This window comes from Hevea brasiliensis, chromosome 14 (genome assembly GCF_030052815.1).
Source record: "Hevea brasiliensis isolate MT/VB/25A 57/8 chromosome 14, ASM3005281v1, whole genome shotgun sequence".
Lineage (NCBI taxonomy): Eukaryota > Viridiplantae > Streptophyta > Magnoliopsida > Malpighiales > Euphorbiaceae > Hevea > Hevea brasiliensis.
In genome coordinates this window covers 21,864,701-21,879,757 of record NC_079506.1, presented here as the reverse complement: position 1 = coordinate 21,879,757, position 15,057 = coordinate 21,864,701, and the positions used below count along the sequence as shown (strand labels likewise).

General features: G+C 34.2%; 1 protein-coding gene and 1 long non-coding RNA gene across 2 annotated transcripts; both read left to right on the top strand.

The window, feature by feature from the left end:
* The first annotated feature begins 4,907 nt into the window (after positions 1–4,907).
* On the top strand, positions 4,908–6,029 carry LOC131173161 (uncharacterized). The gene is made up of 2 exons (XR_009143391.1): positions 4,908–5,429; positions 5,529–6,029. It is a non-coding gene; the product is annotated as an uncharacterized LOC131173161 (long non-coding RNA).
* A 5,934-nt stretch (positions 6,030–11,963) lies between these two features.
* LOC131172896 (receptor-like protein EIX2) lies at positions 11,964–14,977 on the top strand. The gene has a single exon (XM_058134437.1). The coding sequence runs from the start codon at positions 11,978–11,980 to the stop codon at positions 14,975–14,977; it is 3,000 nt and encodes a 999-aa protein (XP_057990420.1). The 5' UTR covers positions 11,964–11,977.
* Positions 14,978–15,057: the final 80 nt, after the last annotated feature.

The following is a 15,057-nucleotide window of genomic DNA, read 5'->3' as shown; positions in this document are numbered from 1 at the left end:
CTAGACTTAAAGAAAACAAGAAAAGGGACTCCAAAGCACTGTTCTTCATCCAGCAAGCAGTGGATGAGTCAATTTTTTCAAAAATAGCGGCAGCAAATACAGCCAAAGAAGCATGGATGACCTTGCAGACGGCGTTCCAAGGTTCCTCAAAGGTAATCACAGTAAAACTCCAATCACTTCGCCGTGATTTTGAAACCTTGCAAATGAAAAGCGGAGAATCAGTGCAGGATTTTCTGTCTAGAGTATCTGTAATAGTTAATCAAATGAGGTCTTATGGAGAAGTAGTTACTGATGTGACTGTTGTTGCAAAAGTGTTGCGCAGTTTAACTCCAAAGTTTGATCATGTAGTGGCAGCTATTGAGGAGTCGAAAGACTTGGCTACTTACTCGTTTGATGAACTAATGGGATCTTTACAATCCCATGAGGCAAGGTTGAACAGGCAAATGAAAAGAATGATGAAAAGGCTTTTCAAGTGATGGGGGAGTCATTTAAACAACAAGATGACTCAAGGAAAGCATTAACCAGAGGACGTGGTAGAGGAGGATATCGCGGCAAAGGTGGTAGAGGTAGAGGCAAAATTGGTAGACAAGATGAGCAAGGGCCAACAACAGAGAGGCAGAAAAATTACAAGAGCAATATCCAGTGCTATAATTGCAAGCAGTATGGGCATGTGAAGGCAGAATGCTGGAGGAAAGAAAAGCAAGCAAATTTTACAGAAGATGAGGAAGAGCTCAAGCTATTTATGGCCTCTCAAGATGACAACAAAGCCTTAAGTGACATTTGGTTTCTGGACAGCGGGTGTTCCAATCATATAACTGGAATAAAATCTTTGTTTAAGGAGCTTGACGAGTCATACAAACTGAAAGTGAGACTTGGTGATGACAAACAAGTGCAAGTTGAAGGCAAAGGCACGGTGGCAATAAGCAAAGGCCACAGTAATGTGAAGCTCCTTTACAATGTTTATTTTATTCCTTGTCTATCACAAAATTTGTTAAGTGTCGAACAACTTGTGTCTAGTGGATATTCAATTATGTTTGATGATGGCTCATGTGTGATTAGAGATAAAAAATCAGAATAGATTATTGTAGATGTTCACATGGCACCAAACAAGCTTTTTCCACTTGAAATTTCAAGTGTTGAAAAACATGCTCTTATTGTCAATGAAAATAGAGAGTCTAGATTATGGCATTTACGGTATGGGCATTTGAATGTAAAGGGTCTGAAATTATTGAGTCAAAAGGAAATGGTTTTTGGGTTACCTAGAATTGAGTCATTAGATTTGTGTGAAGGGTGTGTATATGGGAAACAATGTAAAAAACCATTTCCTATAGGAAAGTCTAGAAAAGCATCTGAATGTCTTGAGCTTGTACATGCTGATTTATGCGGCCCCATGAAAACACAATCGTTGGGTGGGAGTCGTTATTTTCTGTTGTTCACAGATGACTATAGTCGCATGAGCTGGGTTTACTTCTTGCAATTCAAATCAGAAACTTTTGACACTTTCAAGAAGTTCAAGGCACTTGTTGAGAAGCAAAGTGGAAAAAGCATAAAGGTCCTTCGCACCGATAGAGGAGGACAGTTCGTGTCTCAAGAATTCAATCAATTTTGTGATGAACAAGGCCTGCACAGAGAACTAACAGCACCATATACACCGGAGCCAAACAGAGTGGCTGAGCGCAAAAATCGCACTGTTGTTGAAATGGCAAGAAGTTTGTTAAAGGCTAAGGGAATGCCTGATCATTTTTGGGCTGAAGGTGTTGCAGTTGCTGTATATTTGTTGAATTTGTCACCAACAAAGGCTGTCCAAAACCAAACACCGTATGAAGCATGGAGTGGAAGAAGGCCTTGGGTAAGCCACTTAAAAATATTTGGTTGTATTGCCTATTCATTGGTAGATTCACATAATCGCAGCAAACTTGATGAAAAATCTATGAAATGTGTTTTTGTTGGTTATTGTACTCAATCCAAAGCATATAGGCTTTACAATCCTGTGAGTGGCAAGGTGATTGTTAGCAGGAATGTTGTGTTTGATGAAGAGGCAAGCTGGTGTTGGCAGGAGAAATCAGATGACATTCAGTTCAAGATTCCAGCAGAAAATGAAGGATCACCAACCATTAGACAGCAAGCAACCCCTCCAAACACTCCTAGTCCATTCTCATCAACCTCACCAAGCACTACTTCTTCAAGTTCCAGCAACAGTAGTGCATCTGAAGGTGAAACTCCTCCAAGAAAATTCAGATCATTGGCTGAAATTTATGAAGGCACACAAGCCTTGTTTGTAGCTGATCCAACAACATTTGAAGAAGCAGCAGAAAAAGAAGAATGGCGCAATGCAATGTTAGATGAGCTTGAAGCAATCCAGAAGAATGAAACATGGGAATTGGTAGATCTTCCTCAAGATAAGAAAGCCATTGGAGTTAAATGGGTCTTTAGAACAAAGTTTCATGCAGATGGCAGCATTCAAAAATACAAGGCACGACTCGTAGTGAAAGGCTATTCATAACAACAAGGTGTAGATTATGACGACACCTTCTCTCCGGTTACGGTTTGAAACGGTGAGAATTGTAATAGCCTTGGTGCTCAATTAAATTGGCCCATCTACCAATTTGATGTTAAATCAGCGTTCCTAAATGGGGAGTTAGAAGAAGAGGTGTATGTTTCTCACCAAGGTTTTGTTGTTCATGGAAAAGAAGACCAAGTCTACAGTGAAAGGCACTTTACGGATTGAAGCAGGCTCCACGGGCGTGGTACATCAAAATCGACTCTTATTTCCATCAGAATGGCTTTGAGAGAAGTAAGAATGAGCCCACTCTCTATACAAAAAGGCAAGGTAAAAATGATCTTCTAATTATTTGCCTTTATGTTGATGATATGATTTACATGGGCTCTTGTCCTTCTCTTATTGATGAATTCAAAGTCTGCATGAAAAAGAAGTTTGAGATGTCAGATTTGGGTGTGTTGCATTATTTTCTTGGGTTAGAGGTTAAGCAAGTTGAAGATGGTATTTTTGTGTCACAAAGGAAATATGCAACTGATTTACTTAAAAGATTCAGCATGTTAAACTGCAAAGTTGCAGCCACTCCTATGAACTTAAATGATAAGTTACAGGTTGATGATGGGACTGAACAAGCCAATGCAAGTCACTTTAGAAGCTTGGTTGGTGGCTTGATTTACTTAACACACTCACGGCCAGACATGGCATTTTCAGTTGGTGTAATTTCCAGGTTCATGCATAATCCTTCAAAGCATCATCTTGGAGCAGCAAAAAGAATTCTGCGTTATGTAGCTGGAACCATTGATTATGGGCTGTGGTATGAAAAAGTATCATTTTTCAAGTTAAGTGGGTTCACTGACAGCGATTGGGCTGGATGCTTGGAAGATAGAAGGAGCACTTCAGGATATATTTTTAATCTTGGGTCTGGTGCAATTTCTTGGAGTTCAAAGAAACAGAGCACGACAGCCTTGTCTTCATCAGAAGCTGAATACGCAGCGGCAACATCGTCAGCATGTCAAGGAGTATGGCTAAGGAGAATTCTTGCTGATCTCTGTCAAGAACAATCTGGAGCAACTGAAATTTTTTGTGACAATCAAGCAGCAATTGCCATGACAAAAAATCCAGTGTACCATGGAAGAACAAAGCATGTGGACATTCGTGTTCATTTTATTAGACATCTTGTGGCAGATGGAGAAATCAAATTACAGTATTGTAGCACAAATGAACAAGTTGCTGATATCTTCACAAAATCACTTCCACGGGACAAGCATGTCTACTTCAGAAATCAGCTTGGAGTTTGCAACTTTGAATCAAGGGGGAGTATTAGAGATTGATTCAAAGTGACAGTTGTTTTATTTTCTGACTTTGTCTTAGGCACGTTTTTTTTCTTCCTAAAATTCTGGTTGTTTGTTAGTAGTGGGAGCATTTTTTATTTAGTGCCAATTAATTCTGCTATTTTATTGTTTTCAGTTATTGTGTTAAGCCTATTTAAAGGCCACTTTGGTTCATGAATAAAATGCCTTTGTATGTCAAAGCTTTCTGCAGATTTGTGCCCACCATGTGTTTGATTAAATTTCTCTTTGAGAACTAGTTATCTCTTTGCTGTCCTCACTTTATTGCTTGCTATGATTACTTTATTTTGCAGCATTTGTGAGTTCTAGTGAGCCATCTTACGTTCCTTTCACAACAGTCACCCTGCCACGGGACCTGCTTGCCAGTTGCCACCACAAAAGGGATAACCCATCTATAACAATGGGGCAAGCTGTGTCACAAGAACACCCTGAAATAATGAACAGCATGTTCAGCAAGAATGTCATATGAGATTGTTCCCTTATTAGAAACACTGTTTGGATAATAGTTAATAAGTTTGCACTTTATGGTTGTGAATAGTAGAATCAACCATTTGTTATGCTATTCTGGAATTTATGCTGTGCAACGATGTGTGTACATCTGTACATGTGTTAGATTGGTGTATTCCCAAATCCAGCAAAATGGAACACAGTTGAATTGCCAGATGTCCATTTATCCTTATCATGGGGTTATAGTAGTGTGCCTATGCATATCATTGTAAAAACCTCCTTGATTGATTTGATTAGTTTAATGCTTACCTTTTTTTTTTATCTTGCAAGTATATAAGGCCACAATTCTTCTACAACAATCCCTTACCTTCTTTCATCCAATATGTTATTGGACCTTATACAGATGACCTTGGAAATGTATTGCCTTATGCAGTGGAGGGTGTGGGGGTTCCTGTTGATCCCTTGCTTTTGCTGGACTCTCAGGTGAGTCCTTGATCTTTTGGATCTCTGTTATGTATGCAATACTTTCTGGTTGTATATGAGATGAGACAACTTACCGAGCAAAGAAACAAATTAGTTAAGCAATTTTGTACTTTCTTTTTTTCACCTTCTGATAAGTGAGTGTCAATACTTAATCATGAAGAATGCTAAAGATTTAGGATATGTTCAGTCACATGGTACTGGTAAAAGTTTCCTGATAAAAGAGTATAGTGAAGGATGCAAATCCTTCTTGTACATCAGTTATCCGTAGGCCTGCAAACCAGGTGTAAACTGACTTGTACACTTGCTGTTAATCATTTGTTTTGAACTTTTATATTAGGACTATGCTTGAGGTCCTATTACAAACAATAATAAGAAGCAGAAGCTTTATAAGCACCTCTCTTGACTGATACAGACTTTGTGCACTGTAGCAATAGATCAAGTTGGCAAATGAAACTGAAGAATGATGGATCATTCGATTTTTTATTTCCACAAATTCTACATTTATTAATTGTCATGGTTGCCATTATAATTATCATGTTATGATCGGTAACATTAATTTAGCATACACTTATACATTTGCTGATTGGTTATGTTGGGTTGTGAGCTGGTTTATGAGTTTGGCTAGCAGCCTGGGACAGCGAGACCAACTTGAAGTATGTTGTTTTGGTTTGGTTGTTCTGGTTCTATATTTTTACAGAAGATGGTGTCCCATGTTTGAGATCTTGACTCCTGACAATACTATGCGTCTGCAGGAATGGTTGTGACTTCATTGAATTTGTTACCCTGTGGCAGACTCGAAGGAGGTCGCATAGCACAAGCTATGTTTGGAAGAAGCACAGTCACATTTCTTTCTTTTGCAACATCCCTCTTGCTGGGCATTGGTGGTCTGAGTGGAAGTGTGCTGTGTCTGGCGTGGGGATTATTTGCAACCTTCTTTCGAGGTGGGGAGGAACTACCTGCTAAAGATGAGATAACTTCTTTGGTAAATGACAGATATGCTTGGGGGTTTGTTCTTGGCCTTATCTGTCTCCTCACTCTTCCCCAATGGAGGAGGAACCTTCTCCAACCCATTCTTAAGTGATCCATTTTTCAGGGGTGATCTTTAAGATTTTTCTTTGTTCGTGCATATAATTTTTCAAAGTGTCAAAGACGTATATATATGTATATATTTTTCATGTAATCGATCAACTTTGAAACTGTGAAATTTCGGGTGAATTTCAATCAGAAATGTGTAGATATAATCATTATTGGTATATTATTTAAGTAAATGAAAATATAGCAATATAACATTTCTTTTATTTATATTTAATCTATTTAAAATGCTCTAAGAAATGTTTGTAAAATGAATCATAAAATATAAAGAAAATAAATACCACAAATAAATAAAAATTAATCATTTTCTTTTAATGTTTTGATTATTAAAATATCATTGAATAGGTTTGATGGAAAATTTTGGTTGAATATTATATTTTTCTATTTATATTAAGAGGTGGTTAATTTGATTTTGATGTGTCATATTGATTTATATAGTTTATATTATGATTTTTGATTTTTTTTAATATTAATTAAGTTAAAACTAATTAATTAATTGTTGTTGTTGTGTATATTATCTAATTTTAAGCGAAACCTAGAAATGATTTTTCATTATTTTTGCTGATTTAGTGATTTTGTCAGTACTAATGAGTAATGATCCTTTGTTGAAATAACATGTACTAAACCATTATCAATAATTCTATAATGGATATGGAAGTTGAAAAAAAAAAAAAAGAAGAAGAAGACGGAAGACGACTTTTATGGCGTGTGAAAGGTGATGATTTCGAAGAAGGTGACTAAGGGTAGGGTGAGTATTCGATTCAAATCAAATTAAATTGAACTAAATCGAATTAAATTATAAAAATCAAATTACATATTTTAGAAACTGAATCGAATTAAAATGGATAAAAATCAAATCGAATCGAACCGTTCTATTTCGGTTCGGTTCAATTTAAATAGATTGGTTTTGATTTTTTAATTTAGATTTGATTTTTAAGTTTTTTGGCCTAATTTTGACTTTGGTTTGAACCTAATAATCATTAATCAATGAAATTAAACAATTTATATATATATATATAATTAAATATAATTCATGAATTTTCCATAAAAATAAATCAATTCAAAAATTGATTTAGTTCGATTTAAATATATAAAATTACTATTCGGTTCAATTCACTGATTTTTTTCTTCAAAACTGAACCGAACCAAAATAATTGAAATTTTTATAATATAAAATCAAACCAAACTGATTAAATTTTAAAACCAAACCGATTGAACCGAAGATTTGGTTCGATTCAATTTTTTAGTTTAAACTGAAATTTGCTCACCCCTAACAAAGGAGGTGTTTAGTTTACGTATTGGATATAACTGATAGCTGATGACTGATAGGTGAACTAGAGTTTTTGGTAAGCTTCAAAAAATAAAGCTGATGACTGATAGGTAATTGATATGCTACCTATCAGTTGCAGTTTGTATCAGCTCTATTTTTAGAGCTATTTCTTATCGACTGATAGCTGATTTGATTTTATTTTTTATTTTGACTATATTATCCTTTTTTATTTAACTCAAAAATTAATATGATTAATACTTTTATCTTTTTCATTTATAATTTTAATATTTTAATTAATTAATGCATTTCAATTTTGTTAAAACATTTTTTTATTAATAACATAAAATATAAAATATTTATTTACATCTAAAAACTTAAAATTAATTATAAGTTTTTCCTTTATCAACAATAATAATTACTTTATTATTTTATCTATATTTTTAAAGTTATTTAATTATTTTTTAAAAAAATTTAATTATTTTCTTATTTCAATAATAAAATAAACAATATAATATAATAGATTAATAATTATATATTAATTTTAATAATATAATAAATGATATAATATATTAATTTTATAATTATATATTTAATTTAATAATAAAATAAATAATATAATATAATAAATTTATAATTTTATATTTATTTCAATAATAAAATAAATTATATAATATATACATTTATTAATCATTTCGCATATAAATAGTAACAGCTAAATATAGTATTACCAAACACCGAACATAAATCAGCTATCATCAACTACCAGCTATCGGCTATCAGCTAATAGTAACAGCTATCAATTAACAATTATCAGCTGTATTCAACAGTTAAACCAAACAGGCCCTAAATTATAAGAAATGACAGGAAAGGCTTATTCTAAGAAAGAATTACAGATTAGAAAAAGAAAATATTGGGGTGGATGTATAAGGTGCAAAATGGAATAGAAGATTATGCTAATTGAAATATACTTAAATGACCCGTAATTCAATAGAATTAATTGATAATTTCATTTATAGTATTAGAATTTTATTGAGCTATGTATAGATAGATGGAAGATTTGATGTATCAATATTTTGTGTTTGAACGTGCTGAGTTTTGTGCTCCCAACTTAAATTTCTGATTTCACTCGATTATATTACTTGAAAAATACTTGAATCTATTTAAATTTATATATTTTAGTTAATAATTTATATAAAATATATATCATTTATTAATTATATATTTTAAAATTTAATAATTTTAGAGAAAAAATAAAAAACTGTATTTTTAATTTTTTTAATTATACCATATACTAATTAAATTACTATTTAAATCATATACTTTTGAGCTTTCTCTAATTATATCTTCTTGTTGGCGTGACGTGATAAATCCATTATGTAATTAATATACGAATTCAATGATTGTGGAATATAATTAGTAAAAATTGAAAAATATAGTGTTGTGCACTGCAGAAGCGTGTAAACTGCAAAGAAATAAAGTAAACACACAAAACACTAATATTTACGTGGTTCACCCTCTCAATATAGAGCTACATCTTCGGGCATGCCATCTTCCACTAGCAATAATAAATAAATCATCGTTACAAGCTCGTAGCTATACTACTCATCAACCCAATTACACCCAAGAGAATCCATATAATATCAAATTGTTCATATTAAATATATTAGTTAGTCCCTCTCAGTCTCCTCTAGACATAACCCAATATATTTACTATTACAACACTACACAATAAAGGGTGTCTTCAACTATATGGGCAAAAGCACTCTCACCAATGGACAAGAATCCCTTTCTCTTGAATTCTATGTCTTTACTCCACCTTCTGCAATGGACAAGTGACCTTCATCAATGGGCAGAGTCAAATCCTCAGCAATTGACAAGGCCCCTCTTTACAATGGGCAACAGCCTCACTCCATGAACTGAAAGCCAAATAACCCTTTCCACCATTCTCCTATTTATAGTATTAATTCCCTCAATTAGGAGTCCCACTCAATTTAGAAATAACACTAAAATAAGAGTTTTACTTTATATAGGAAATATTCCTCTATCCTATTGAGGAATATTTCTCCTACTCAAATTAGAAAAACGTCTCTTCAAATCTTACTAGGATTTCGAGTCATAATTCTAACAATCTCCACCTTGACTCAAAATCCATCAACCATTGCATACCTCAAATTCTTGGGTGCCTTCAATCATCACATCTCTATGCTTGAACTCGAACCCTTCAAATCATCAATCTTTCCAATCTTCATCTTGGATGTAACTTGCTTCTTTGCTTCTTTGCTTCTTTCTTCAAAAACTTTTCACGTAATCAATCTTCTTGATTTTGCATCAAGAGCTTCACTTCAATTTCAACTCACCATCATCACCATTATTGCATGTGCGACTTTTACATGTCGCAGTAGCTCCACCTTCAACCAAACTCACCAATATTATTTCCATGTTGTGATACCAATTGTTGTGTACTGCGGAAGTATGTAAACTACAAAGAAATGAAGCAAACACACAAAACACCAATACTTACGTGATTCACCCTCTCAACATACGGCTACATTCACGGGCATGCCATTTTTCACTATCAACAATAAATAAATCATCGTTACAAGCTTATAACTATACTACCCATTAACCCAATAACACCCAAGAAAACCCATACAATATCAAACTGCTCATAGTAAATATATTAGTTAGTCCCTCTCAGTCTCTTCTAGACATAACCTAATATATTTACTATTACAACATTACACCACAAAGGGTGCCTTCAACTATATGAACAAGAGTCCTCTCACCAATGGATAAGAATCACTTTCTCTTGAATTCTATGTTTTTACTCCACCTTAAGCCGAAGCATTTCTCCACTATAATGGGTAAGTGCCCCTCATCAATGGGAAGAGCCAAATCCTTAGCAATTGGCAAGGCCCCTCTCTACAATGGGCAACAGCCTCACTCCATAAGTTGAAAGCCAAATAACCCTTTCCACCATCTCCTATTTATAGTGTTAATTCCCTCAATCCTAATCTGATTAGGAGTCCCACTTAATTTAGGAATAACACTAAAATAGGAGTTCTACTTTATATAGAAAATATTCATTTATAGAAAATATTTCTATATCCTATTAAGGAATATTTCTCTTACTCAAATTAGAAAAAAGTCCCTTTAAATCTTACTAGAATTTTGAGTTATAATTCTAACATATATGATTAAATTGATTCTTTAAACTTTTATTTGAAAATAAGATTTAAACCGCCCCATAAAACTGCAAATGAATCGAAATTTTGACTAAATAAATTAGCAGACTTCGATCGTTAATCCAATTTAAGTTCACTCCAAATCACAAATCGAAACCAATTTGTTGCCAAGCTACTTCATCTTCCAACGTTACAATGGCAAACCTTAAATGACGGTTGCTTTTACTATAGAAGAAGTGAAGGAAAAAACATGATATCTATTCTTGTTCTTTTTGACTGAAAAGATTAAAATATATAATTAAAATTACTCTTTAGGAATGGCATTTACTTTCCAAAAGCATTATATTAAATAATAATTATATTAAAAAAATTATTAAATAATTAATATAGTTAATTTATTTAATAAAATTTATTCAGTTTTATTATTAAATCGATAATTTAAACCTTAATAATCGTTTTTTTTTAATAATTTATAAATTTTTCGATAATCACTTAAAATAACTTTCCGAAATATTTAAGAAATTTCCCTCGAGTCCTATGAGCAGCTGGTCATCAACTTAACTATTTTTTTCTGAATTAATTAATAAACAAAAGATCGTGCATGATGGGCAAATCGTGAAATAGACGGCAAAGTCCCTTTTTTAAAAATAATAAAATAATGCTAAGAATTGATAAATATGGAAACTTCACTTGCTTATGGATTAATATGAAATAAAATAAGAATATAATGAATATTATTTTATATTTTAAATATAAAACAATTTTTTTTAAATTAATTAAATCATGTAAAACTAGTTACTTAATTTCCTAAATTAAATAAGTGAAAAATTGTTATTATTGTGGCTCCAATATCTTTCAGGATTAAGCATCCATTATGAAAATATGTGTATAAAATATATAAATTAACATGTCTTAACAAAAATGCTTTCATTAATCAATTAGACATAAAAGTAGGGATGACAACAAATCAAGTTTTTATGGGTGCTCATTCTAACTGAACCCTGATAAAATAGATTGAGACAATATATAATCGGGTTTGGAGGCAACCAATTTCGGAAATTGAGTTATCAAAAGTCTTTCCGGCTGGATCTCCTAGTTAATAACCTAACAGAACTTTTCAAAAGAAAATGTAGTACCCCATTAAAGCAATCACTGCGGATAGTCATTATATCTACCCAATGAAGATAGATGGCCACTGTCCTCTAGGATCTCTCAGGCTCAGGATTATGTGATAGTAATTGTGATTGAAATTATTGAGCGCACTCAGTGTGTATGCATCTTTTTTTTATTTAAATATAAGGTGTCATCTTTTTTAAATTAAGGAAAAACTGACTTTTTATTTTTTAGTGCTATGGCTCGTGCAATAATTTTCCAAAAAGTGTAGCTAATTGGTGGGGGTCAAAACCTGAAAATACGGCATAAAAAAAAAACCTGATACTACGCCACTTATTTTTTATTCAATGGCTGGTAAAACCTGGTAGACTAAACTGTTTGTAGTCAGCTATACAGAATTAAAAATTGTTGCAATTTGTTCCATTTTTGCCTTTAAATATCGTGGGATGAAACTTACCTATGCATGCAGTTTTCTCAGAAAACTTACTTGAAAATTAGTCTAATTTCTTTGCTTTTGAAGAGGGCATTGAGTGTTTGATCTATGGAGACCTTTCCATTTCTTTGGATTATCTGTCTGTTATCCGGAGAATTAATTTGGGGTGGGTTTGCTCAATTGGTGCACTGCAATGCAGCTGAGAGAGAGGCTCTTCTTGACCTCAAAATGGGTCTTAATGATTCCTGGAATCGGCTCTCCTCATGGCATGGAACCAATTGCTGTCAATGGTCAGGAATAGCTTGTGACAATACAACTGGTGCTGTTCTCGCAGTTGATCTCCCAAATTCATCAGGTCGTCAGCCATTAGGTGGGGAGATTAGACCTTCACTCGCAAAACTTAAGTCCTTGAAATACCTGGATTTAAGTGGGAACAAATTCAGTGGTAAAATTCCTCATTTCTTTTCCTCTTTAGAGAACTTGCAATATTTGAACTTGTCATTTGCTGGGTTTAGTGGCGCAATTCCTCCAAATCTTGGAAACCTCTCTAGCTTGCAATTTCTTGATGTCTCTTCATTTAGTTCAAATGTTGATAATCTTGAATGGGTGAGTGGTCTTGTCTCACTAAAGTATTTGAATATGTATTCTGTAGACCTTTCAAAGGTAGGAGGAGAATGGATTGAGCCATTGAACAAGCTTCCACTTTTATCTGAGTTGCACTTAGAATTCTGTGTTTTATCTGGTTTCATATATTCTATTTCTTCTGTTAATTTTACTTCCCTTAAAGTCCTAAATCTTCGAGACAACTCCTTCAAGGCCAACTTACCGAATTGGTTTGTGAACATTAGCAGCCTTGTATCTGTTGACATCAGAAATGGCATGTTGACTGGAAGGATTCCACTGGGTTTTGGTGAATTACCAAATTTGCAGTCATTGAAGCTTAATTATAATTTCGAACTCTCAGCAAGCTGCTTCCAACTATTTTCAAGAAGCTGGAAAAAGATACAAGTTCTTGATTTATCTATTACTGAGCTACATGGTAGACTTCCTGCTCTTCTTGGAAATATGACATCTCTCATTCAATTTGATTTACACTTCAATTATATTGAGGGTGGCATTCCAAGCTCCATTGGTAAGCTTTCTAATTTGCAGTACATTGACTTGTCGTTAAACAACTTGACCGGAAGTTTACCAGATTCAATTGGCCAGCTCAAGAATCTTGTCGAGCTTCGGTTGAACAATAACTTGCTTCAAGGTTCCATTCCTTCTTCTATTGGAAACTTACAGCGTTTGACTACCCTCACGCTTGCGTCAAATAAGCTAAATGGTGCTCTGCCTGATAGCATTGGACTGCTCTCTGAGTTGTCTTCCCTTGATGTTTCTCTCAATAAATTGACAGGTGTTATTTCAGAAGCACATTTTCATAGTCTGGGGAAACTGGAGAACATTAGTTTATCAGAAAATTCTTTCATTTTGAATGTAAGCTCCAATTGGGTCCCTCCTTTCCAATTCATTGCCTTGGAGATGGGTTCATGCCATCTAGGTATGTCCTTCCCTTCTTGGCTTAAATCTCAAAAACAGGTCCACGTTTTAGATTTCTCAGGGGCTGGTATTTCCGGTTCTATCCCAAATTGGTTCTGGGACATGACTAGCAGTCTAGCCATTTTGAATGTTTCTTTCAATAGTTTAGAGGGTCATATACCAAATCCATTCAATATAATTTCCTATGCAAGTGTTGATTTGAGCTCCAACCAATTCAAAGGACCCATTCCTCTTCCAAATGTCATCTTACTAGATCTTTCTAATAACCAGTTTTCCGGTAGTATACCAGAAAATATTGGTCAAGTCATGTCAGTGTTGTTATTTCTTTCACTTTCTGGTAACAAGTTGACTGGTGCAATCCCAGCCTCAATTGGAGAGATATCGCTCGATGTCCTTGATCTTTCAAAAAATAACTTGGCAGGAAGCATTCCTTCAAGCATAGGAAATTGTTCTTCTCTTACTGTTCTAGACCTTCAAAAAAACAATTTGTCCGGTGAGATTCCAAACTCTATAGGTCAGATAACTGGGCTTCAAACACTTCACTTGGGCAACAACCAACTCTCAGGAAAAATTCCATCATCTCTTCAGAATTTGTCAAAGTTGGAAACCTTAGACTTCGGAAACAACATGTTGACAGGAAACTTACCACGATGGATTGGAGAAGCTTTTCCGCGTCTCAGGATACTTAGTCTCAGGTCAAATAAATTTTCTGGAGAACTTCCCTTGGCACTTTCAAATTCGAGTTCCCTGCAAATTTTGGATCTGGCAGAAAACCAATTAAATGGTTCCATTCCTGCTAACTTGAGCAATCTCAAAGCCATGACTCAACAGCAGAACGTTAACCATTATTTGCTTTATGGAACTCTTTTTGACGATCACAATTACCAAGAGAACATATATGTGACCATAAATGGCCTTGGATTAACGTACACTAGGACTCTTTCCCTGCTAACCAGCATAGATATGTCTGGAAACAATTTAAGTGGAGAACTTCCTGAAGCAATAACAAAATTAGTTGGTTTGGAAGTTTTGAATCTATCAAGAAACCACATCAGTGGCCAGATTCCTAAGAGCATTTCGGAATTGCGTCAGTTGTTATCTCTTGATCTCTCAGGCAATAGGCTTTCAGGTCCTATTCCCCAAAGCATATCTTCATTGACATTTCTGGGGAATTTGAATGTGTCAAACAATAACTTGTCAGGAATAATACCTTCTACAAATCAGATGTCAACTTTTAATGCATCCTCTTTCGCTGGGAACCCTGGTCTATGTGGAGATCCTCTTACGGTGAAGTGTTCTAATGATTCAAACAATGGAGGAGACAATTATCCAGATGGTGGAGGGAAAGCAGATCAGACTGACAATGGCAATGGCTTCATTGATAAATGGTTTTACATGAGCATTGGGGTGGGATTTGCAGCAGGTTTATTGCTTCCTTATTTAGTTTTTGCAATGAAAAGGTCTTGGGGTGGAGTATACTTTGCATTTGTGGATGGAACTGCTTATAGATTGTCAAGTGAGAAAATGAAAGCAGCTGCAAGAAGAAGAAATCGGGGCGCTCGTTGACGTTTTTCATTTTTCTTTTGCAAGTCTCGGATTGTTTGAATTTGGAGAAAGGGAAATTTAAGAATAAACTTTTTGTTTCT